The sequence below is a fragment of the Crocodylus porosus genome, unplaced genomic scaffold, assembly GCF_001723895.1.
Source record: "Crocodylus porosus isolate Cpor-Errol unplaced genomic scaffold, CroPor_comp1, whole genome shotgun sequence".
Taxonomy (NCBI): domain Eukaryota; kingdom Metazoa; phylum Chordata; order Crocodylia; family Crocodylidae; genus Crocodylus; species Crocodylus porosus.
The window spans coordinates 265,716,725-265,741,945 of record NW_017728886.1 but is presented as its reverse complement, the minus strand read 5'-3'; the positions used below and the strand labels follow the sequence as shown (position 1 = coordinate 265,741,945).

General features: G+C 55.7%; 1 protein-coding gene across 10 annotated transcripts in view; it reads left to right on the top strand.

Moving 5' to 3' along the window:
• PTP4A3 (protein tyrosine phosphatase type IVA, member 3) overlaps positions 1–25,221 on the top strand; it is a 69,212-nt gene that overhangs the window by 25,535 nt on the left and 18,456 nt on the right. For 7 of the 10 annotated variants that reach the window (XR_002104351.1, XM_019553319.1, XM_019553360.1 and 4 more), the window contains one exon: positions 21,703–22,324. Coding sequence is in view for 9 of the 10 variants with exons in the window: in XM_019553319.1 (XP_019408864.1) it covers positions 22,220–22,324 (105 nt within the window). In the remaining variant the exon portion in view is untranslated. Of the gene's footprint in view, positions 1–4,048; positions 4,070–15,839; positions 16,115–18,167; positions 18,503–21,702; positions 22,325–25,221 lie in introns of those variants that run through there. The other 3 variants (XM_019553369.1, XM_019553335.1, XM_019553328.1) reach the window with 3 other exon arrangements.

Below are 25,221 nucleotides of genomic sequence, written 5' to 3'. Positions count from 1 at the left end.
GCAACCAAATGGTTTTCCATCTCCCCATATCTCACGCTCCCTGCCAAAGCGGCTTGGTATTTCTCTGTCTAAAACCAAATGACCTCCTGAATGAAATGAAAAATTTCCCTGCCATATTCTCAGGCAAACCCCTCTGAAAACTGCCATTTCTGGAAACAGCAATAAAAAATCCCACCCTTGAGGGGGAAAAAAAACCCCCCAAGTGCCCATCCTTCCCCTTTGTGTCTTGTGGCAACAACGCCGCCTTTCCCATCCAGCTCGGCTTTATTCTTAAGGGGCTTCTGGGAGGCAAAGGTACTTTCATGTGCCTCTTCCTTCCCTTTGATTGACGCATCTTTCCTGCCCCTACGTCCGCCCGCCGGGCGGGCGAGGGCCTTTGCGGAGGGGCCTGAGTGGGTGATAGCGCGGTGCTTTTTCCGGCTGCACCTGGCACGCTCTCCTCCCCGGCGCGGCGCACAGATGTGGGGCTGTGTTGTTTCCCTTGCAGGCCTTTCATCTCTGGTTCCTGTTTCCTTCCACGCCCTTTCTCCCACAGGGAATTTCTGAACTCTTCTTTCCTCCGGCCGTTCCTTCGCTGCAGTCACGGTTGTAACCAGCCCAGTATCACGTAGCCTCAGATCTGCCTTTTTCTTAACCCTGCCGCACTGGAAGTCCCGCCTGGGCCCGGATGCCCAGATGCCCAGGGCACCTTCCTTTCAGCCTTTCTGGCAGGGCTTGTGTCCGTGCATGGAGTCGACTCTTGGTGCATCCAGGCTTCACCTGTCCTACTTGCTGCGGGTTGTCTGCATGCTGCCTTTGCTCCTTTGCAAGGTAGGCTCAACCACACTCAGGTGCCCAGCTGCCCGGCCCTCTGACGCCAGGCTCCACTGATGACATCTGGAGTCGATGCACGCACCCTGCCTTCTCAAACATCCCAGCCAGCATCTCGGCTGCCAATGCTCCCGCCTGCCATCGACAAATCGGTCGCCTTAAAGGCTTGCTTTTTCTTGGCAACCCAAAAGCAACTTTCTTCCTCCCCTCCACCACCATGGTAGCTCTTAGGAGCAAAGGACCAGCTTTGGTTAGAAGAAAAGGATCGTACCGACCTTCCTATAAACAGGGTTTGGTGATATGCCCGAACTCGAGAACAGTGTTGAGGCCTCGGGATAGAGATGTTCTCCTGCAGAGTTGGGGGGCGGGGGAGGAGGGAAAACACATCCTCCTTTATTGCAAGGAGAAGGGATGAAGAAAACAGACTAGTTTAGCACAGGAGCCAACCCGGCAGCCCTAGCAATTGGATTTCATCTTTTTTTTAGAAGAATGACTCGAATTGAAGGGGTTTTGTGTGCTTTTTTTTTTTTTTAAGTCATGGCAACATAATTATTTTTTTGTGGAATTAATACTCCTGCAGAAATTCCCCTCCCGGGAGCCATGCAGAGAGCTTTAGCAAATGAAATGGTTCTTTTTTTTTGCTTTTTTTTCATAATTGCCTTGGAAAGTCTGTCTTTTTCCCTCTGTTTTAAGGAGAGGGTCTTTCTGTTAAAACTTAAACAGACTTTGCCAATTCTCCATCTTTTGTAATACCTGGCTTGGGCCAGCTTCCCTGTAAGGGAGCTGAGGAGTCCAAGCCTGCTGGCCAGACTGGTCAAGATGTTCCCTTCTGTGATTTTTGCTTTTCAAGCCCCTCCGACAATAGTTCCCATAGTGCCGCAGTGAAAAGTGAGAATTTTGCTCAGTCTAGGGGAAGCGAAGGGAAGATGCTCTTTCCCCTGCTCGGGTCTCCGAAGGGGGCTGGCATCCGTAGGGAGGTCTGGGAGCGGTGGTATGTGCGGCACTGTCCCCAGGTTGGGGACACAGTAGCATGACCAGCTGCACGAAGGCAGGGAAGCCTCTTGTCACACCATAACAGTGAGAAAAAGCAATGGATCCGCCAGTTCCCAGATAATCTCTGGTAACCAGGGCAACTTGGAGAAATGGGAGCTTTCAGATGGAAATGAGACCCTTTAAGACGGTTCCCGGAGAGGGCGCGGGGTGAGAACCTGGCTCGCGTAGGTCTCGCTTCCCTTCGCGAGACAGAAGCTCAAGCCCTCGTCCTAAAAGGGCAGCGCTTTGTATCGAGGGAGTGGGGCTTATCAGAGCATGCCACACGCCTGTGGGATCAGACAAAGCCGTGGCTATGGAGTGGGTCTCTGATGTGCCGGCGTCAGTCAGCCTGCCCTGGTGCTTTGCATTCGCTGCCCTTCTTGGCCTTTCCGGCAGTGCGCGGGATGGCGATGTCCCGGGGGAGCACTTACCTGGCAGGGGAGACGCCATGATCAATCAGGTGGTTTTCCCAGGGCAGGTGATTGTCTCTGATATGTCCTCCACAGGAGGTCTATGTTGAGCAGATTCTTTTTGGTGTTGGGTGGTGGAACCGGAGTGTGCTCCATCCACTCCATGCATTGACCTGGTATTGCAGCACTTCCAGGACCGGTGCAAAAAAAACAGAAAAAAAAAAAAGCATGCCAGCTCATCGGTAGCGAGCTGCGAGTGCATCTCCCCTGCTTCCCCGGGCCGTGCAGGGGACGGGCGTGAGAAAGGCAGACGTGCGTGTTCGAAGCGGCTGCAGGTTGGCAGGCTGACACCTGGCCAGCGTGCCACCCAGCAAACGTCGCTGCTATTTCTAAGCAAGTGGGTCATGCTCCTTGCCACGTGGTTAGCAGGGCCTTGGTGCCTGCCCTGCCAAATGGGCTCCCGTGAACTGTACCCACGTGGCGTGAACACCCCGTACCTACAGCTCCATGAATAGTCTTCCCTGGAAGACGTGCCTGGAAGTCCTGAGCTGGGCTGGAGCTGGGCCCTGGGGGCTGCCTGCCACTAATCCTCCCTGCTGACGGAGACATTTGTGCGAGCAGAGCAGGGCTGCCTCTCCTCCAAGAGCTGGGCTTGAACTCCCTGGCCCCCACTTGGGGCTCTGCAGGAGACCGGTGCCCCCCTCAGCCTCCCCTGTGGTGCCTGCTGCTGGGTGGGGGGCCTCCAGCTGCATGGGGGGCAGCTAGGAGGGGAGCTGTCTTGCTCCTGTGGAAGGAAGAGGGTGGATGCAGCTTGTTCCAGGGCGGTGAGGCTCCCAGAAAGATGCCATGGGCTTGTCCCATTAGGTGGAGGAGCCTTTGCAAATATGGTTCAGGGTCGTGCTGTACTGCACGTGCAAACTCCTAGACAAGGGCTTAACGTGGTGTAGGGGAGAGGCAATGGGGATCGTGCTCGCGGGGATCCAGGCTCAGGCTGGAGGGTAAGTCAGAGCACGCTGTTTAAGGACAAAATGAAACGCATCTAAAGATCAGGAACGGCAGAGGGGCCCCCGCAGCTTCCACGACCAATGGCACAACCCTGCAAACAGCTGGCGGGCAGCCGCCCAGCTGCCGCTTGTCAGCATAAGCTGTCATCGCCCTTTGGAGTAGAGAGCACATTGACGGCTCCTCGCCTGTGTCTTATAAGCGATCAGTGAACTCAGAGCAAGGTAAACGGGCCCGGAGCATCTCTCCGGGGAAAACAGTCAATGCCGATTTTTTTATTTTTTACAGGGAACTAGAAACCCGATAACCTGGCTGCCTTCAGGCCACCCAGCAAAGAGCAGAGCTGAGGCAAGCCCAGCTTCATTTCAAGTAATAGACCTTAACCAACTTGTTTCCCGAGCTGAGCAAAGGGTTAAACGAGTTTTACTCCGTCCCGCTTACCGCTTTCTCTGTATCCTACAATTACGGCCAGCTGAGGTTTCAGCAGAAGATGCTTATGGCACAGTGTAATTGTAGTGGGGACGCTAAGGGTTTCTTTCAGGGAGGATCTTTTTTTTTTTTTTTTAAGGGGTGGGGGGGGGAAAAAAGCTTCAAACAATTCAGCCCTTGAAAATGAATGCCTCTGCCTATGCAAATTAAAAGGCAAAATTCCAGTGCGGAAGACGGGTCTTAGCAGGCTGAAGTCATCGTCCCGCACAGCGTGTTAAATACGGCGCCGGCCGGCAGCAGGGTGGCAGAGCGAGGGCTCTGGGAGCGGCCTGCCTTGCTCTGGACTGCAAAGCCGGCTGGGTTTGAGAGGCGCCGGAGCCCTGGGGGTGAGTGGGGCACGGGTTCGATGCTGACCGAGCGTTCAGCGGGCCTGTGCTCGTCGCCTGCTGCCTCTTTCCTTCTGGTGCCTTCCTGCTCTTCTTGCCTCTGGCCCCTTCGGCCTTGTTCTGACTCCCTGGTAGAGGTTTATAGTAGTTTTTAAGGCTGGTCGTAGCCCTGGGTTGAGTTGGATGCAGCCCGCCCTGCTGCGTCTCCGCTGATGGATGTCTGCTCCCACAGCTTGCCTTAGCTCCGGGTGCTGCCTGGCTCTGATCGGAGCTGTGCCCCTTCCCCTCGCGCCGCAGACCTAAGCTCTGTATCAGAGCAATAGCTGGAGGCTGCCAAGCCTCACTGGAGAGTCTTTGCCGGGGGTTAAGGGATGAGCCAGAGCAAGGCACCTCACGGTTGGTAAGAGCTTGGGTTCACCTGGGGTCTGCCTGCGTGCGGATGCACGTGAGCATCGCCTGCACGCATGCTGTGGGCAAATGGGTATTTGTGGCAGGTGGAAACAGCCCTGTTTTGTTCTGCATTAGCCGTTCTCTTTCAAACGAACCTGAGCTCGGTGCTGATCGCAGACTGCGTGGCAAAGGATCTTGCTGGAGCCCTTCCCCGGCCCTGTCCAGCCGCGCGCTTTGGCCTGCCAACATCCGGGGCTGCCCAGGGCTGGTCGGTGTTCACCTCCAGCCGGCGAGCACGTGGCATTGGTCCTGAGGGGAAGCCAGGGTGTTTCGTGGCTTGCTCGTCTTGTTAGTGACCTAGCTAAATGCAAGGATAATCCCGTCATTAAAAATAGCGCTTCCCCTTCCCACGGACACAACCCTGTGTAGGGGCTAAAGCGACTGCTTCCTTGCCCAGAGGTGAAAGGCTAGGATGTATACAGCATTGGCCAGGGATATAGCCTAGGTTTTAGGTGTACACTGCCCTCTTCTGGCTGCAGTACAAATTTCTCAGCCATGTCAGAGACCCTCAACTGCTGGAAGCTAACGGAGATTCTCCTTTTAGCTCGGACGTTAGATTGAAACCTGTTGGCCAGCTGCTGCCGTGAAGTTCCAGATGCCTTTTGTAGCACAGGGTATCGACAGCCATGAATTGGGCTCTGCCTTTCCTAAGACAAAGGGTATGTTTCCAGCCCATGATAAGCTAAGCTAACCAGCCTTAAATTGCGCTTACTTTAAAAAGCATCTCTTTTCCCCAGTGAAGACAAAGCCTGAAGTACTCATTACAGCTCTAGGTAATGAATGCCATGAGCACAGACAGGGCCCTTTGAAGCTATTATCATCCTTGCACGCAAATCCTTTATTTTGGATCTTCCTGAAATTGTACGTTCTTTTTGGATCCGACAGTAGGGGCTATTATAAGAACAAGTTTGCTCCCTGGAGGTCGAAAGGACACTTGTCTACATTGCCTCCTTGAGCCTTTGTACGTGCCATGGTTTTTGCCCTTTCTTGCGCTGCAACTGCATGACTGTTTGCATGAGTGGGGTTTCCGGATGCTTTAAAAGTCCTGGTGCATTAAAGTAAAACTCCTTGGATGTAGTTTAGTTTGGCTCACTGCGAATTCAGGCGTTACATCCATGGATTTGTTGTGTGCAAACACGAATAGCTTCCACTTTTGATTTGCTTCCACTTCTTTGCTGGCTTCCTTTTCCCACAGTTGCATGGCAGGACACAGGCATGGAGTTGGGGCCCTGGGCTGGGTGGGGCAGCGCTGGACCATCCTGGTCTCATGTGGCATTGGCCAGGCACCGGGCTTAATTCATTCAAAAACCTAGCACATGGAAACACTGATGTGACGCTCCAAAATAATCCAGTTTAAATTTTATAAACTTATTTAATGTAATGAGGATTAAACCCCATGGTGTGTACAGGCATCCCTTATGTTGCTGTTGCTACTGTTACTGTGATGTGTTGTAACCAGGAGTCTCCAGGCAGCTACAGCGGGGAATGGAAGTATTGTACCCATGGGGAAACTGAAGCTCAGAAACAATTTAACAATAAAGCAGTATTTCAGCTCCCAAAAGTCTTCGCCAGACCATGGCTAAGTCCAGCTGGGATGGGATTTCTGTTTCCCAGCTCTGTGGTCAGGAGAAATTCCCTGATATGTGGCTCACTTCTGTTAGCTACTGTAGTATCGACGGCTGAGAAGGTTGAACTATAAAGCAGAGGGGTTAGGAAAAATGGCTTATACTAACTTTCTCCCACATCAGGGCAGGGCTTAGTGGCTTTGTCTGAGGTCAGGGCTCCATTGTGCTAGATGGTGTGTATACGGATAGGGAGCTGCAGATGGACCGTGCACCCAAAGAGTAGTCAGTGGTGCACAGAAGGAGGACGTGGCTTGATCTGGGACTAAACCCTCTGGCTGTGGCCAGTCCCTTTCTCTGGTAGCCTCTGCTTAGTCCTCTCAGTTTGCATTCCCTCATCGGGGCCTCGCTTGACCGAAGCGTAGCTTGGGTTGGGGCAGCGCAGGAGTCTGAAGGCCAAAGAGTGCCTGGAGCAGTGTGCGCTGGGGAAGAGGCGTCCTCATCCAAAAGGTGATTTACTGCGCGTTCCCGGGAAGTGTCCAGATCCCCAGTGGCTCTCAAGTCAGGAGGATACTTACTTGCTTGACAGATTATTAAAACGGAAAACGCCATTTCTCGGTGTTCTGCCATGGTTCATATGGTAATCAGCCTCCCAGCCCGTATCGCTGTGACGATTTGCAATTGAAAACCCATTAAGAATCGCTGGACTTGGGCTGAATCGCCAGTGAGAGGACTTGCCAAAAATATTTAAAACGCTGCAAATGAAAATGAGACCTGGTGGGAAATAAGAGCTCTTGAGGTCTCCTGAAGCTGATGTGACCCGTGTCTTAGACGTGCTGCTTTGGGGGCTCGGTAGCACTTGTCCTGGGAACGTCTAGGATGCTGGGATAGCGCTGGCCGTGCCTTGAGAGGGAGTGACGCCTGTTCCTCTCTGAGTGTCTGGCAAACTCCGGCATCGGGTGAAACCTCTTCTCGCCTGTAAAAGCCACACGGCTTTTCCCTGGTGAGATTTTTTTTTTTTTTTTTTTTTTTTAATTAAAAGTGACATTTCTCTGAGCTCCCATTGGCAGCAGCTGCTCCAGCAGAGGCAACATTTATGGCACACAATCAATCTTGGCAGCCCCGGCTTGGAGCCATACAAGTCATTACTGGGGCAATACGTCACGGAAATCAGCCCTTCTCCTTGCCGAGACGCACAGGTGCTAACTCGGGCGCGATGATTGCTCTGTCCCACCAGCCGCCCTGGAAATGAGCTCCCTTGTCCCCCTGCTTCGTGCCATGCTAGTGAGAATCCCCCTTCCGCTCCTTTGCACGTATTTTTTCTTTTTAACTTCCAAGTCTTGGAGAGGGGCCCGAGCTGCCTGCAGGGAGCTGTGCCGCTGGCTCCTAATAACAGGCCTGGGCGTGTGACAGGATGTGTCATTTTTAGCTCCTGCCAGGATGGTTCCCTTCCACGGGATGCTGAGGTTGTCACATAGCCGGGGGGGCAGGTGCTGCTGTGTGCCAAGCACCGGCTAAGGGCAAATGGCACAGGGCCGGGGGAGCAGGGATGGAGGCGCAGCTGAAGAAAGGAGCAGGCAGGTGACAGCCGGCTGACCTCTGAAGTGCTGTGAACAAGGACACGTCATTCAGTCTTGCCTGGACTCTGACCGCGCTTCTGCGAGCGAGGCCAGATCCTGAGCCCTGCGCCATTCGAGACGGAGAGGCTGGTTCAACATGGCAGGCATAAATTGCAGCCCAATCGGTGTTAAGAAGAGGAAGGTGTTTAGTCAGGTTCATTTGCTCTAGTAGTGCATATTGCCTTCTGCTATGTGTCCAGGCAGCTGCAGGTGTGTTTTGGAGCTGGCACAAATGCCAGCGTGCCCAGAAACCATCCATCGGGGCTACACGTGTACCTGGTGGCTGCTTGTGCATGTGTAACAAGAAGGTTAAAGGTGGGAGGTTGCAACTTTCCTTTGGTTCTCTCTTCCCGCCCATGGGACAGCATCTGGCACGTGTCTGGGCTCCGAGCTAAAGCAAAAGTCTTTGAAATTTTAGGAAGCCAAATCTCGTACCGCTCTCAAGAACTAATCTGAGCCAAACTCTGCTGGCCACAACCTCTTATCCCAGCTCCTTTCATCTGAGCCTTCAAGCACTATTCTTCTTGGAGTGGCCATGCCATCCAGAAGGATGAGCATGACGGGGTGGTCCTCCTGCCTGGAGAAATGTGTTTCAATAATAGATGTGGGTCTGTGCTCAAGCTCACAGGTTCCAGCTCACAAGACTCAAAGCGTATCTTGTAAAATAGTCCTAGAAAGCCTTCAGACCTCGAGGAGAGAGGGTCCAAACCCTCTCAAGGCAGCAGCATCCAGCTCCCCAGTGAGCAGACGGGTGATCCCAGTAGCAAGTGCAACAAAAATGGAGCCAGACACAGGGTATCCCCACGAAAATGCAGGCTCCAAGGTTAAGGACTTGCTTTTGGAGGGCCTCGGCTATTCAAGTGGCTGTATCCAGCACATCACAAGGCCGGGTGCACTCGTGGCAGTGTTGGAGGGGACAACACTCTGTGTTGCCACCAACTTCCTGGAGAGCCTCTCCCTCCAAACATCGAGACACATCTTACACCCAGGGACTCATGCAGCCTCGTGGAGAACAGGGGCTTCCCTTCCCAGTACCCAGGCTGCTATGAGATGCGAGTCCCCATAATCCTTTCCTCCGTTCTGAGGGGTAGGGATGGATCTAAAACAGCAAGGGAAGTGATGGAGAGTTGCAGACCCCACTGCAACTTCGGGCCCAGAGGAAAGCAGGAAGCAATGCTTGGCAGGTGGTCAGCTCCAGCCACCTTCTGCCCTGTGGGGAGCTCTTCTGCATCAGGGCAGCAACAGGCTCCCAAGTAGTGGCTGAGCCTGTCAGCACCACCTCACCGAGACCACAACCTTCTCGCCAGCCCCGCGTTACTGTTGGGAGCCGGGTCACTCCTGGATACTGAGCTCGGCGGGGAGTTGGTTAAGGCAACCTTTCCGATGGAGAAAGCACCTGACCGTGTAGTAGATGCTGGGAAAAATTTACGAGCGGCATGAAAGCTGGAGCAGCAACACGTTGTGGAAGGCTCTTGCTTCCTCATACAACCCAGGTGCAACTTTCATTGTGTTGGGGACAAAAGAGACTTGGTAACGATGGAAAGGATTTTAAAAACACTGGCACTGACTGTACCCCGAGTTTTCCTATATCGCACTCTTGGGACGCCAGGTTTAGCATCGTGCTTCCAACTAGGTTGCCTTCAGAGGCATGTTCAGGTCTTCACAGCCCTTCACCCATCTTGAAGTATGTGGTCAGTGGTTTAGCAGGTGCATAATTAAACGAAAAGGCACCCTTTGTGGTTTGACATTACATTTCCCCTGGTGCTTAGGTTAGCCTGGAGTCTTGTCCTGACATCACACGTGTTGTGTGCTTGGAGGTTTTCAAGAGCAGGTTAGACCGACGCTAGGCTGGGAAGGTTGAGTCGGGGATGCTCCTGCCTTGAGCAGGAGGCTGGACTAGATGGCTTTGTGAGGTCCCTTCCAGCCCTCCTTGCTGTGATTCCCGGTGATTGTTGGTCTCCTCCCCAGAGGAGGCTGCATTTCCCTTGTGCTGTCTCTCTCTCTGTGTTTGAGCTGCTCTAGGGTCATTCAGGACACAAGGCAGCGAATGTAAATGAATGGCGTTCTCCTGCCATTCACCTTGGCAAGCCCTGTGGTTTTTAAACTTCCTGCAAGGGACTATGCAGGGGTGGGGAAGCAACGGCAGGAAAGGAAATGCTAACACATGCCTAATGTTGCTGCTGCTATTGTGTGCAGGGCGGTGTGTAACAAGCAGGCCTCAGAGTGAACTTCTGCCTCCTGCGTTTTCCTGCAGGCTCTTTTTCGACCTCCCTTTCCTGTGAAAACCCCCAGAAAAGTTCAGGGGCTCAAACAGACCCTGCTTCCCCCCATTAGATTCAGGCAGGTTTCATTTATCTCTAAGCCCAAAGCGAGCCCATGAGCCTGGCACTTCTTGCGCTGCCTGGTAGTATCCCTGGCTAGCAACTGCCCTGGCAAGAAACAAGGCAGCCAAATCAAAACCAGGTATTTTCAAGTTGGCACCTGCTTCTGAGCATGTGAGCTTTTGCCCCTTCCCCTCGTGTTTCGCATCTACCGTAGGGTTCGTGGTCTCCCAGGAGCCGGCACAGCACCTGGAAAACGCGCGGCTCGTGTCGTGATGGAGCGAGAGGCAGGGAGGGCACCCGGGGTGGGCGCAAGGAGGCTGCCGAGGTCCCGGGGCACCGCACCCAGCCTCGGCTTTCCCTGCTGTCTGGGTGATGGCGTACAGCAAACCAGTGCACAGACACGATGTGCAGGATGGTGGCTTACAAAGTTGAGTTGCCAGCTGTGGCCCGTCTCAAGACGGCTCTTGTCCGGGTCCTTGGTCTGAAGGAGGCAGCAGGATCGGGAGAAGGAAGGATTTCCCGGGGGAGCGGGGTGGCCGGGTGGCTTTTGCCAACCTGTAGGAATACGGGTACGCCCCTAGGGCTACATCGGGGGCTCCCGGGTGAAGGGAGTGCAGCGTGAGGGAGATGAGAAAACTAAATCCCAGAAAGCAGCCGGAGACTTGGATTGCCACCCTGCAAGCCAGCTGGAGGTCATGCAAGGACGCGGCTTAGCAGCAGCTCCTCAGCACTGCCTGGCGTGACTGCATCGCGGGGCGGGGGAGCACCATACGGCGCCGAAGCCTTTACTCCCGCACTTGTGTGACAGCAGCGTGCGGAGGCTGCCAGGGAGACCGGAGCCCTGTCGTGCCAGGCACTAACAAACAGTCTCTGCCCCAGGGGATTTGCATTCAGTCTCAGTGGGCAGGACGGGGCATGCATCTGTGCGTGTCATGGCAGAAGCAAATCCGAGGATGAATGTTCCCATTGCACAGGTGGTAGCTGAGGTCACGCAGAGCCGAAGTCCTGTTTTCTTTTGCATCGTTTTAAATGCAAGCCATTGGTGTTTGTAGTTGGTTTACAAAGCTGTTGGGCTACTGTGTGGATGGCCACAGTACAACAAAGTTCAGCATCCTCTAAGGCCTGAAATGAAGCCCCTGGACACACAGCTTTCCAAGGATTCCCAAGGAGACTGAAAGACCCCAGGCGCCCAACGTGAGGACGCTGCGATTCTTGCTCTCCACGTGGTGACCCCTTAACACTGCTGACCAAAAAAAGGACGTGTAGTCAGGGAAGGGAGGAGGAGTCCAGAAGTTACTCGGGGCAAGCGGCCGGCTTTCAGGAATGGGAAATCCAATCCAAGGGAGATCGCTAGAAGCAGGTGACAGCCATGGATCCAGCATTAGGATGCAAGTTTAAATGGTGGAAGAGCACATCGCTGAAAGCATAAAAAGTAAAAGAAATCCTCTAGTCAGAGGCTAGAAGCCCATGAGAGATCTCGGGGGCATTGAAGAGCTATAAAGCCGATGAGGACATTGCCAAGAAACTAAGCAACCGTCTGCCTTGGTCATCACCCGAGTGCTGAAGAAACGAGCTGGGTTTTGGGGCTGGTGTTACAGGTGTTGGAAAAGGCAAGGCGAGGTCTCCTATCGGTCTGTAGTTGGCACAGTTAGACAAGCTCTTTGAATGCAAGATGTTCTTCATCGGGTTTCTGCCTCATTGGCCCTGCAGCGTTGATATCCCCCTAAGAAATCCTTGCCTCTCGCATAATTTCTGGCCCATCACGGCTACCACATCAGTCTTGCGCTACGGGAACAGATGGGCTCCATTTTCAAATCGGTTACCAGTAAATTGACTGGAATAATCGTAGCGGCGCTGATTTGAGCGGGTCGTTAGCTCCTCCCGGAGAGCTGAACTGATGAGATCCAGAGTGTGAGCTGCTGGGCAGAATCTGCCCCTGCCCTTCGAAGGGCTTCAGCTCTCTTTTGAAAGCAAGCAAACCTGTTTGCTGGAGAAAATGTCATTCAAGTGAAAAGGGGGATGTAGAGGGCGGGGTGGGGGGGCCCCTAAACGAAGCGGTTCGGACAGGTATGAGCTGCTGTAGGTCACTACCTGTGTCGGCCTGTCGAAACAGCTGAACCGGTTGCTCCCAGGTGCCGTGCTGCCCTGGCTTCTGGCTTTCAGGAGTGAATGAATACCCCTTGCAGGAGGAGGAGCTGACGTTTGCTCGCGCTCAAAGACTGCATGCAGACGTGCTGCCAGCCCCATACTGCACCCGATCTTGCTCGTGGGGTTGAGGGTGCAATGAAGGTGCAGCAAGCACTGGCCACGTGAGTAGGACTGACGTAACCAGGCTGAAGCCCGGGCAGCACCTGCGCGGCACTGTCCTCCGCGGGAGCAAAGGGCACGCTAGCTCGGGCGTGCGGGGCACCTTCCACCAGCAGCAGACACAGCCTGAGGCTCTGAGAGATGCCTTGCCAGGAAGGGGATGCCCTCCGGAGCAGCCTGGCAGCGAAGAGGGCTAGTCGTGGTAGCTGGGCACGGAGGAGTCCCTGTTCCTGCTTCTGGCAGTTCTCGCTGACAAGCTGGCTTCGATCGAGGCTGTAGGCTCAGAGCTGAATCGGTGGCCTGACACTTCTGCAGTTCCCTAGCAGACCTCGCGGGCAGCCGGAGACGCCGGGCACCCTGAGAATCGGGGTCGTCTCGTGGCTGAGACGCCTAGGTTGGGAGCCCAATTTGCAAACGCTGGCCCTGAACCTCCCTCCCTGAGTGCCCTGCATCTCTCTTTACCTGCCCTTCCAAGGCCCTGAGTCGCAGCGAGTCTCCATCCTTAGCGGGATGAAGCTGGGCAAACCACCTGCTTCAGCCGCAGGCGAGATGCCTGCTAGAAGCAGCGCCCCTGGTTTCTGTAGTGACTGGCAAGTCTCAGCACAGGGCTTTATATTGGGGTGGGTTGCATAAAAAGCTTTTCAGAGTACTTTGCAAAGCCCAAGGATAAGTGCTGGGAGGGTGGTGACACCCAGGGAAATGCAGCTGCTGCTACAAGCTCAGCCTTGGTAATAAATAGGGAGCTTTGTCTGAAGCGTGCCACTTAACGCCTTGTCAACAAAGAGATCATCTCTCTTCTTGCCGCAAAGCGCTCTCTGGGGTGGGGAGGGGAAAAATAGGAGAGAGGGTGGGAGCAAGGACTGCCTTCTCCCCTCCACCCCCGCTGCAGAGCAAGTGGGGACCTCAGACACACGCTCCACCTTCCTTGACCGCATGTTTTACAGCAGAAACCCGAATAGCTTCAGACTTCTTCACCTGTTCGATCTGTGCGTGTCGCGTTATGGTGTAAGTCGAGATGGCGACCTCTGAAACTCCATCAGAAACTGGGCGGGGGTGTTTCCAGCATAAGCTGCTGCTCATCTTTTCCTAGTTGTCCAGAAAGCGCTGCACAAACAAAGGGCGCCGGGTAGAAACCCTCTGACCCGGCTCGTAGCAGCGAGATGGTAATACTCCGCGTGACGTGGCGTTTACGGCGTGGTGGTACGCAGCTGACCAAAGAGCAGCAGAACTGCTGCTCCGCAGCTGAGATTCAGGGCTTATTCTTGTCCTCAGGTTGGGGTGTGCACGCGGGGGAGGTTCGACCCTGGCAAGACCAATGTAAATCCCGTGACCTGGGACTGTGTAGCGTGAATAAAAGCTGGTATGCTTGCAGGTGTGACTTTCCATCCCCAGTGGCTAACTCCCAGATCAGGAAAACACTGGGAGAAGTGGACACGTCTCACTTTATTCTTGCGTCACGCAGTGGCGTTTTGCACCTCGCTGATGCATCCCAGCAGAACGGTTTTATTGCCCTCTGTTAGGGCGAAGCCTTATATTGCTGTGTACCTTTGAGGCTCCATTTATAGTGATGCAAAATCCACCGTAGGGGGTTTTCGGTGCTGCCGCGGCCAATCCGTCCCACCCCTGGGTGAAACTTGCCAGGAAGGGGCTGCTTGATTACTCCCGTAATTCTGTCGCTTCCTGTTTTGATTTTTACGTGCTGCAAACTCCAGAGCAGCGGGGATTAATGTTCGCAGTGTAACAGCGTGGTAGGGTGGATGCTGCAGCAGGCAGGCCGATACAGATGGGTCAGTGCTCTCCCAGCTCTTAAAAGTGATCGCAGGGAATTTAGTGGTAGCAGGTAACCGATTTTGTGACGGTTAATACTGGGGGATCACAGAAGTTGGTCCTCCAAAGTAAGAGCCCTCCTTGCTGGTGCATTGTAAGACTCCTTGTTCTCGGTGCTGGGGTCTGTCCGCAGGGCGATGTGCCGCAGACTGGCCCGTGTCTTCTGATCAGCGGGTGTCCTGGGTAAGAGGGTATTTGAAATGCTTCAGAAATGATGATGATTTTTCTTTTTTAAGATCCAGTTAATTAATGCCAGATCAAACCTGTGTCCAGGCAAGCAGGGAGCCCTTTCTGGGGGGCACTAATGGGTAAGAAGTGGGATGTGGATACTGTCCCCTGAAGATGTTTTAGTGCTTGGTGAGAACAAGGATGTGGCTGCACTAAACATGAACTTGTTTTGCTCTGTGTCTAAAAAGGGTCCTTTTAGCTCTTGGCCCTGGGCTTGGAGGTTGCGCCCGTGCCTGCACCGTGCCTGCAGGTGCGCAGCTAGCACCATGGACCAGCTGATCACGGATGTTCATGTCTAGGCTTGTTTGTAGACAATAAACCTGGCCGAGCTCTTTGTTGCTAAGCCTGAGGCCTCTTTCTTGTAGCAGTGAGGTTGTTAAGAGCGTGGCATTACGGGAGGTATTGTGACGGCACACGCACAGCTCATCCAAACGGAGGTTGCTGGGGATGACGGGTGACGCCTAACCCCCGGACAGCGCTGGCAGAGTCGGACAGCAGCATCGATGGACAACACGGGCGGCTCCATGGAGACCCACGCCCATATGCAGAGTTCATGGTATCGGCGTGGCGGCGGCTGAATCGTTGCATCCGAACTCTGCCAGTGAATAGGAGGCGGGTGTGCGCGGCCACCTGGGATCGCGTCTGCAAATGCCTGCATCCCTGCCTGAGCGCTCTGCTCCTCCTGCACCCCATGGCTTGCCATGAATCTGACCTCTTCAAAAGAGCTTGGCAGCACTTGGGGATTCACATCCCTTTGAATCCTGCTCAAATCCCAGCCCTTAATACTTGAAGCTCCTTTGACAACTCCCCACTGTAAATTTTGCTCGGCAGATGTACAGCACCTAACACAGCTGGGCCCAGAGAGAGCCACTGCATTGAGAGAGGTGAATGGTAATCAACCTTTTCATTAGAAAAAAACCTAATGGTTTTAACAGCCAAGTCAGGTGACTTTTTTTTTTTTTTAAGCTACTTGTTTTAATGGTCAAGTTTCTTTGGCTGTGAGAGTCGCTTCCTGGCCGTTTCCTGCCGCGATGACAGAACAAGGGCCCCAGATGTGCGTTTCCTGCTTCCCGGAGCCAAGGAGCAAGTGGAAATGTCTGCTTTTGTCTCGCAGTGGTGTGAACTCGTATTTGTTTCCCCAGCCTCCCTGGCCTTTCACGGCTCCAGGGGGTTTTTTTTGGTTTTTTGTGTTTTTTTTTTTCCTTCAGCTGAACCAAACACGTTCACCAGATGCAGGGGTGAGAGGGGTGTTAAATATAGAAAGCAGGTGTCTCTCTGGAAGAGAAGTACCCCAGTGTTTATCTGGAGTGCAGAGGGGCTTTCACCGGATACTCCGTGCAAAACGGAGCCGCCTCGTCCCGACTGCAGCCACTTGGGCAGGCCCGGGTGACGGACTGCTTATAAATAGCCCATGGAAGCAAGCTGCTCAGCCACTTTGCATCCTGCGAGGACGCGGGGCCGCTTCCCGGGGACCGAACTAGGGCAGCTCGCTGCTTCGGCGGTAGGACGCGGGCCATGAGTGGAGTCTGCAGGCCGGCGTGGACCGGGCTGCCCCGATGGCGGGCTCAGTAGAGGCCGCTGAGCTTGGGCGTTCGCTGCCTGTGCTGGTGCTGGATGGACTGTCGTCATCCAGGGACAGGCTGTCCCCTTGCAAGGGCGAGAAGCATGGGACGGAAGCTGCTTCCAAGTCTTGTTGGCGGCAGTCGCTGCAGCTTGTCCTCGGTTTGGGTAAGACTTCAGCCCCTGAGCACAGGGAGGCAGCGAGGATGGGGACTCTGTCTCCTGGGAGGTACCTGGGAAGCACTGCTGCTTTCTGCAGGAGCAAGGGCTTTTCAGGGACATCAGCAGGCTTCCCCTTTCCACTGCCTTTTTGCTTTTTGTTCTCCTCCCCTTTGCATGCGTGCTGACTTGGGGAGAAGAGGGGGTTGGGGTTGCTCTGTGGAAATTTCGTTCCTCTGTTGCCAGTCCAGGAGTTTCTCCCTGCCTGGCTGGGGGATTCGCTGGGTGGAGAAGATCCCCTTCTCCTCGCCCACAGGCCGGGATGTCCAGGGAGTGAGAAGACGGCATGCACGCGCATTTGAGCCCCATGCTGGACTCTGGCCACTCAGGCATGGAATTGCTGCTTATGTTGGAGCACGGCACAGTATCCGGCTGGGTCATCCGGTTTCCACATCCGGCTCCGGGCGGGTGAAACCCCCACAGCCGTATGTTAGTGCAGAGGCATCCACGGAAGCACCACGTTTCCCAGGCAGGGAACTGAGTTTGCACGGGAGAAGGGGTCAGCACAGCCCACGTGATCGGAGGGGGAATAAAGCAGGAGGTGGGAGGCTCTGCTCCGCTCCCGGCTTGGGCTGAGAGAATCGGGCCATCCCCTCTGTTGGGAGACCTTTCTGTTGACTAAGCCAACACCGTGGTGGCTGGGGTGAAGGCACGGGAGCAGGGTTTGAGGGACTGGCCACCAGGCCAAATTCCCTGACCTGTAATCGGGGCCAGATTTTCCGGATGGGCTCATCATGCCACAGGCCGCGTTTGCTGGGAAAACTAGCCTGTCTTTCCGTGCCTGGTCCCCACTTCCTAAGGTGAATCCGCACGTCGCTCCCATCTGCGCCCTTTACCTAGCCTCCCCTGACTGGAGCCCCTTTGGGACAAGGACTGCCTGTGCTCATGGAGCACGTAGTACCGAGGTCCTGCTGGGTCGCAGTGGGAGCTGTACCCGTCTTCCTGAACTTCCTGAGCAAAGTCAAATTGGCCAGACCAGCACTCCTGCCTTCAGTCTTTAACCCCTCCAGTTAGCAGTGGTGCGTGTAGGCGCACTGGGCAGTGGCACATGGGCATGATTGATGGTGTAGCACGAGCGGTGAGGGTGACAGAAACGCGGGGTAGCCGCCCCCCCTGCAGGCGAGCCCCATGCCAGCCGGGTTTTGCGTGGTGCGCACAGCAAGGAGAGGCATTTTGCTCTGGCCGATCGTCTCCCGTTTCAGTTTACTTATGTGCTTAGCTTCTATTTTGAGAACCGGCCGCATCGTGCTAAGCAGCCTGTGACCTGGGGAAGGTACGGGCTTCAAAACAAGAGTCTCGCCGTCGAGTCAGTCTCCTTGCGAGACTATAACGGGGCGCCGACGAGAGCGGCGGACAGTGGTAGAGCGCTCCCGTCGGACCTGGAGCTCTCCCCTTTCTCCCACGTGTTCGTCATCGCCCAGCCAATGCATCCCTTTGTTTTGGGGCTGTTGAGTTGCAGAGGCTTGAATCTGTGCAGCAGTGATGTGCTGGGACTGTTTCTTTCTGGAAAGCCCCATAAATGGTATGCTTGCAGGAAGGAGGGGCTTTACAAGTTTGCTGTTGCTTTCCCCTCTAATTGAGCACACTGCTAAATGTCCTGTAGCAGAAGGTGGGGTATCTCTTCATTCCCTGGAGAGATTTTCATGCCCTGCAACTTTCTCCGAGTACTGGCACGTCTCTTGTTCATCCTCCTGCTTGCACCCTTCCAATGCAAGGAGCCAGCCCCTGTGCTGCTGCTATTCGATCCCATCAAATCCACGTTCGTCAGCAGTGGTTATATAATTTAGATGAACTGCTCTGTGCTACACCTTGGGATGTGCACACGTGTGTGTCCACGTGGGGGTGTGCAGGCTCCTGAGAGCACCAAACCAGGAGAGCTTTAGTAGTAAGACACCCCAGGGAAGTGGCTGCCCTCCCGGCTGGCCAGGCTAACCTAGTCCACGTGTCTCCTCGCAGCCCGGCTGCTTCCCGGTGCTGCTCGTTACTTATTTACACGCGTGCAGACCTACGGCAAGCTCCCCGTGCTCCTGCTCGTCCAATCGCAGGCTTCAAGCTTTACAGCCCGGCAGTAGAGGAGGCTTCTTTCCAGAGCCAACCTCCACTTCTGTGTTGCGGCAAGGGGTCCGGATGGAGAAAACCCCGTGGAAAGCTTAGCTGACCTAAGAGCATTAGAGGCGCATTAGTTTGACATGAGCGGTTGAGCGGTGTCCGTGCCATGCAGCCGCTCGGGGCAGACTCGACTGGTTTCAAGCAGAGGGGCTATTCCGGCCAGAAGCGGTGCAGGCTCCGTCCTGCTCGGGGGTCTCGTATGCTGGTGCGGACGCTTGAGACTTAAAGGTAAGAGACGGGTCAGCCTTTGCCAGGCTCTTTGCATGTGATTGATAGGCTGCTGTTGCTTAGGTACCTGGGCAAACATGACAGCGGACATCTCCACCGCCAGGGATACGGTAAAGTGTCTCGGTGTGAAGGGGTTTCCTCGGCCCCGGCTAGCGGAGCAGTGTGGCGGGGGAGAGAAGGAGGAGGAAAGTCGCGTGGCTTTGTCGCAAAGGGGAGTTTTTTAGGGGAGCTGCTCTATCCTGGAAACATCAGTCTCATTTGCCCCACAGCAGGGCGAGGGTGAGCGCAGCGGCTGCCTTGCGTGGTGGGTAAAGCTGCCTTTGAACCCCGTCGGTGCTGTCTCGGGAGGCAGGTGACGGCAGGAGTTGGTGCAGCTTGCCAGGGCACGCAGGCGGCGGCAGCTGCCAAGGGCGCTTCCCCGCAGCGCTCACTTCCAGCCCCGAGGAAGGACCCGCGCTCGCCGGCACCACGGATGCTCTGCAATAGCATCTCTCTCTCTCTCTGTCGCCTGTCGTTTTTAATCTCCTGCCTGCTTTGTAAATCCTCCCAGGGATCACTCCCCTAGCCAGGCTCTCGCAAACCAGTTTCTCAGCCAACCCCATCTCTGCAGCCCTTGGTGTTGTATGTGCTGGAAACGTGCACCAGGCTGAACCACTGCTTGCTGCTGGCATCTGGGAGCTAGTGCTAGAGCTAATCTGAGCAGTTGCCAGCCTTGAACCTCCCATCACCCTGGTGAGGTAGGCAAGAGCCTTTGTCCTCTGCTCGCAGATGAGAAGGTCAGGTGATTTGCCCAGGGTTCCCTAGGAAGTCTGTGGCAGGGCAGGGAACCGAGTGCAGGTCTCTCCATCCCTGTGCTTAGCGCCTGCACCACTGAGCCATCCTTCCTCCATGGCATTGGTGAAGCCCGTACAAGTCCTGTTTGTTCCTGGCTTTCTTCCCACTGCAATCGCTCCAGGCTGGGAAGCTGGCAGCCCTGCTTGGCTCAGATCCTGAGGCTCTTGGCACCCAGGTGGGTGTTTGAGCCAGGGAGGTGCATGCAGAAGGGAAAGATCCCTACAGGGGGACATCCGCTCCCTCCTGGGTAGATCGTGCACTTCTCCCTGCGTCTGCCAGGAGCTTCTCCCACCGGCTCCCGTACTTCTGCCGGAGGGGAAGATCTTCCCTAGTAGCAGAGCTCCCAACTCGGGGCAGGCCTTGAGCGAGGCGCTCCTCTCGTGCCTCCTGGAGACCGTAGGTCAGGATATGCACTGTATATTAATGCCACTCTTGGACCTGTAGGAAGCCTCGGAGGTCCTCGTGGCTTTTGGTGGAGTTCTTGACCCTGTTGAGCTGCATGGGATGGGACAGTGCAGCTGTGTTGACAACATATGGTTTATCAGTGCAGGTCCACTCATGTTTGGGAAGTTTGTGTCCTGGTGTCCGTGCATCTAGACATCCCCCTGCACACCTTAGCCTAGACAAGCTCTGTTCTGGTGCAGGGAAGGGGGCAGAGTCATCTGGTGAGGAGGGCACTGGGTTGGCACCCAGGAGACCTCGTACCATTCCCAGCCCATGCAGCAATTCGCGCGTCTCTGTGCAGCTCTTGGGCCCTGCATGCTCTGGGCTCCATGGTTGAAGAGCACTTCAGTGGTGGCTCCATCTAGCTAAGTTTGAAAGGAGCTGGCTGGGGACAAGCCACGAAATACTCAGGCTACTGCTCCTTCCTGCTCCAGGGTTCGCCTCCAGGACCTGAGGGCGTGGGACAGGGCACCCTGGGACCAGGAGGTATTAGGGGAATGGGAGTCCCTGGGCATTGCAGGCAGCGAATGGGGAAGCCCGTGAAACTTGTGACAGTGTCTTGAAATCAAGCTGTGCGTTTGCCTGCCCGTCCTGCCTTTGCTGCTGCCCGCCTTTGGGGTGAAGCTGCAGAATAGCACCTTTGGCCAGGGCTGTTCTGGGGAAGTGAAACTCCCCGGCCACTCGCTGGCACCCGGGTGCCTCCATCTACCCTCCCATGCCCTGCAGGAAACCTGCTCTCAGGTTCAGCTGGGGAAGGTGGCTGCTTGCACCCAGGGTTCAAGGGTAGATCCCTTCTTTCTGAACCAGATGGCCAGGTTCCTTCCCGGCAGCTGCTGGTTTTTAATAGCGAGTGCTTGCATAAGAACGCAGATGTGGGTGCGTCTGATAAGAAAAGTCCTCGTGCCCAGACGCTGCCACTAGCAACGCCCACTCCGCCTTTCCCAGAGCCATGCTGGGCTGGATGCAGCCTGTTCCAGGCACTTCCTCTCCCTTGCAGCTCTCCCCATCGCTGCCCAGCCCTTCCCTCCACCCAGCCAGGGGCCCAGGTTTGGTGCAGCTTGTAAACCAGCCAAAAACCTGATGTGGGAGAAGAGCTGGGGGTTGGGAGGGAGGGAGGGAAGGTGCGCTCATGAGTGCCTGGTTGCGGGGTGCAGGCTTCCATCTGCAGCAGCTGCCCTTTCTTGCTTAGCTCGCTGTAACCTGCACCCCCAGGAGACATGCCCACCCCGCTTGCTGTCCAGAGCCCGTACCCCCAGGAGACATGCCCACCCCGCTTGCTGTCCAGAGCCCATACCCCCAGGAGACATGCCCACCCTGCTTGCCATCCAACATCCAGCAGCGGTTCTAGGATTTGAGCTGCATCGGGGCTGGGCGCCTGTTGCAGTCCCATCCTAGCAGAGAGCTCTGACCTCCCTTACGCCTGCCTCCTCCCCTCAGGCAGGCTCTGCTAGGCATTTGCATGAGAAAGGTCCTCTTCCTCCAAAGTGCAGGAGTCCCCAGCATCTGGACGGGGTGACCGGCCTGCGTGTGAAGAAACCTGCAGCTTCCAAGCAGGTCCGTGCAGAACCGTGGTGCTAGCGTGAGCCTGGCCAGGTGTGACGTAGGGCAAGGAGCAGTCCAACACGTGACCCAGAACAGCCATTGGTTTAGTGTGCTTGCTTATGGCTTCTGGTGGGACAGCCCTGCAGATCGATCGGGATCGGGCACAGGCAACCCTGGACCTGAACTGTCTGTTCCCCTGCATTGCACAGAGTTATCCCAGTTCAGGGGTATGTGTGGCCTGTCTGCTGCTGCCCCTCATGCACCGGTGTGAGCACATCACTGGCCATCCCTACTGGTGCTGTCGCCCCACGTGCCCCTGTACAGGTTGAGTTTGCTCGCTCCTGCAGGGATCTTACCCTGTTTGTTTTCTTCCCCCTCAGACTCTCTCTACCACTGACGGGCTGTGGATTTATGGAGGCGCCAGGAAGCGGCTTTGAGTATTGCCACGCGCAGCATCGTGCCCGGTGAGGAAGAGACGTCGCCGGCTCGCCTGGCCCCGTGTCCGCGCCCTCGGGTTTAACCATTCAAGGCCCCCGTGCATGGCTTTCATGCCCAAGGGACTCCTGCTGGCTGCAGCCGCGGCCTGATCTGCTCCAGGCTCCCGTCGCTGCTCCCAAATACTCCACGTATCCAGATGGGGTAACGTGACGGAGGGAGCGGCACGCAAGGAGCTCACCCAACGCAGAGGCCTTTCAGGAGGGAGCCTGGCGGCCAGGCAGGCGGCAGCCCTCCATTGCACACACGAAGGGAACTGACACTACAAAAAGGAAGACTGTTGTGGACTGTCATCGTTAATATTATTTGGTTTCTTGGTGCGGGCCCGGCGCTGGGAATATTTGCACAACATTTGTTCTGAATCTCCCTCCCTGCACGCGCTGCTCCCCGCACTGCTGCGCCATGGCCCGTATGAATCGGCCGGCGCCTGTGGAGGTCTGCTACAAGAACATGAGGTTCCTCATCACCCACAACCCCACCAATGCCACGCTCAGCACCTTCATCGAGGTAAGGAGGAGGGGATGGAGCCATCCTTCCACCCGTGGGTCACCCATTCATGCCCAGCTGTGGGGCAGCTCAATGTTGGTCTGCACCGGGGGGCTAGAAGGGGGTGGCTGGTCTCAGGGCAGTTCCCTGCTAACGAGCATCCACGTGGTGCTCATGAGCACTTGCAGTAGAGGTGGAGGCCGTGGGCCACGAGCTGTCTCCCTCTGCACCCGGCCTGTGAGTCAGAGCAGTCGCACTGTCTCCTTCCTCCTGCCCCACGTCCTGCCAGTGCTTTTGGGAAACCCCTCAGGGCAGGGGCTGCGTTGTCAGCCAGGCTCATGGCTGGCGTTGCAGCCGGCGGGAGCTCTCTGGGCAGATCCCAGCCCATGGGCATGTCCAGCACAGGCCACCTCTGCTCGCAGCTCCCTGGATAATGTGCTGGCTCGGCTCCCTCTCCATCAACCGGCCTCAAGTGACGGCGAGGAGCTGTTGGGGATGGGGGGCTTTTCCTACTGACCGGATCAGCACTCCCCTTGCATCTTGGCTGCGGGGAAGAGCATGAGCTTGTAACCCCAGCACTGGAAGCTGGCATTTCCCCTCTTGGGAGCACATCCCTATTCTCTGTGTCGATCGCATGTAGCACTGGCTTCAATGCACTAGTTCCCTAGTGAAGCCTCTTGCCCACTGGAGCTCGCTTCGGGCAGGGGCGCAGCTATTGGGGCCGCTTGTCCCAGACTGCAGAAGGGCCATGTCAGTCCAGAGCACCCTGCTCCGACTTGCAGGCTTCTCTTGGCTTTTCACATGCCTGGGCTGAGCTGGCTGGCATGCTTTGCAAATGTCCCTAGGGCTGCTTCTGCAGGAGGACGTGGAGCAGGTGACCCAGCTGCAGTCTCCCTGGGGATGCCCAGTCCCACACGAATGTGGTAGTGGTCAAGCAAGGGTGTCTGTATTGAGCTGTGCATGGCCACGGTGAGGCAGGCAGTGCTCTGCCTCCCTCCCTTGCGCTCGCATCTCTCCTGGAAGGGGAGGTCTGCAGACCTACCCCATGTTCCTGGACTCGGGCCGTAGCTCGCCGACACCGCTCATAGCGTGCGCTCAGAAGCGGACTCCCGTCCTCTCCTGCTGGGGACCAGCAAGCAGCGTCTTGGCTTGAGCGACACAATCCCATGGCTGTACAGATGCACCCACCTCTGCTGCCTGCCGTCTCGGTGGTGGAGCTCTGCCCGCCCAGCTCGCAGCCACAGGCCAGCAGCTCCTGTCCCCGATTTTGAGTCCAGCTGGCTAAAAGTGAGTTGGAGCTTGTGTGGTACTGCTGCACAGATAAGTAGCTCAGCGAGCCCTCTGCCTGGGTTGAGCACAACACAGGCAAAGCACCTACCTGTAGCGTATGGTCCAGTGAGAAGCAGTGCATCGGGCATTATCTGCTGCTCCTTGCATGTGGTGGGGTGGAGGTGGGGCGCTGCTTCTCCAAGGGCCAAAGCCCAGCAAGAACATGGCTTGAGTTCAGGGTTCAGCAGAATGGCAAAGGAGCTGGAAATGGATTCTCCTCAGGACCCCAAGCCCTGTGCATTCACCTTCTGGGCATCACCTTTGTATCTTACTTGTGCCTGAAGGTTTAATTTTTTTCCATCCTGAAGGCAGCTGCACCCTGGGTATCGCATGCCATCTGCATGCCTTGCAAGCCAAACACTTTGCACGGTGCCCAGCGTACCTGGCCCCAACCCTGAGTGACTATGAAAGGGCTGGAAGTGAGAAGTGGAGCAACCTCTCCACTAGTCTTTGAGTGCAAGAGCCCAGGGTGCACCAACAGCAGGCTCCATCCACCTGCTGCTGACCAGTGTGCAGAGGATGGCTTGGAGGAGACCTCAGTGCTGGTGGGATCCTGCAACTATGTGGGCATTTTCCCTTAAGACTTACTGAGCACACTCCATCCTGAAGGCCCCAAGCATTTTAGGTGCAGTCTTGTAGGAGAGCTGGCATCCAGCCTTGCTCTGGCACACATTTCAGGAGTGAGCATTCCTGCCCAGGAGGTGAAATGTGGCATCGGATGGAGCTTGCAGTGCCTGCCCCTGCCTTGCTGGTGAAGCTGCCTGTGTAGCAGGTGTCAGCCGTGCACCTGAGCCGTCCATGTGAGCTGGGGTTGATGAGAGCCATGGCGATGGACATGCACAGCCATGCAGGGCTCCCCAGAGCCAAAGAGATACCGAGCACTGATGAAGTTGGCTGTGGCAGGCCGGAAATAAGGAGCTTAATAGCCACCCCTGTGTCCGGCTGTAGCTGGGGCCTATTGCACCTGTTTTCACCTTGACGTCTTGGGATTCACAGCAGGCTGCTCTGCAGTCTTGAGCTCTCTCACTAGGCTCCAGGAGGCTCTCGGGTCCAGAGGCAGGGCACTAGGGCCCAGTCGGATGCTCAGGGTGTTGCTCTGAGCCACGTGCGCCATCCCAGACGTGCAGTTGCTACACAGCATGATGTGCAGGTGCACACGTGCACAGACCCACCGCTGCTGCTGTGAATTGCACTGGCTCGGAAAGAGGAGGTCTCTCCAGGATGTAGTAGCCCAGCACCCTCCTTGGTAAAGAAGATGCTCTAAGAAATTTGCAGGGGACTCAGATCTGCTGAAGGGGGCTGAGAGCGGGATGTCCTCAGGTTCAGTAAATGGGCGGACAAGAACCTGATGGTGTTTAACACTGAAAAATGCAAGGTTCTCCACCTTGGGAGGAAAAACCTGCAGCACCCTTATAGGCTGGCCAAGTTCGCCGATGACACCAAACTTTGGGGCAAAGCATCCACGCCAGAAGACAGGCGGGTGATCCAGGCTGACCTCGACAAGCTCAGTAAATGGGCGGACAAGAACCTGATGGTGTTTAACACCGATAAATGCAAGGTTCTCCACCTTGGGAGGAAAAACCTGCAGC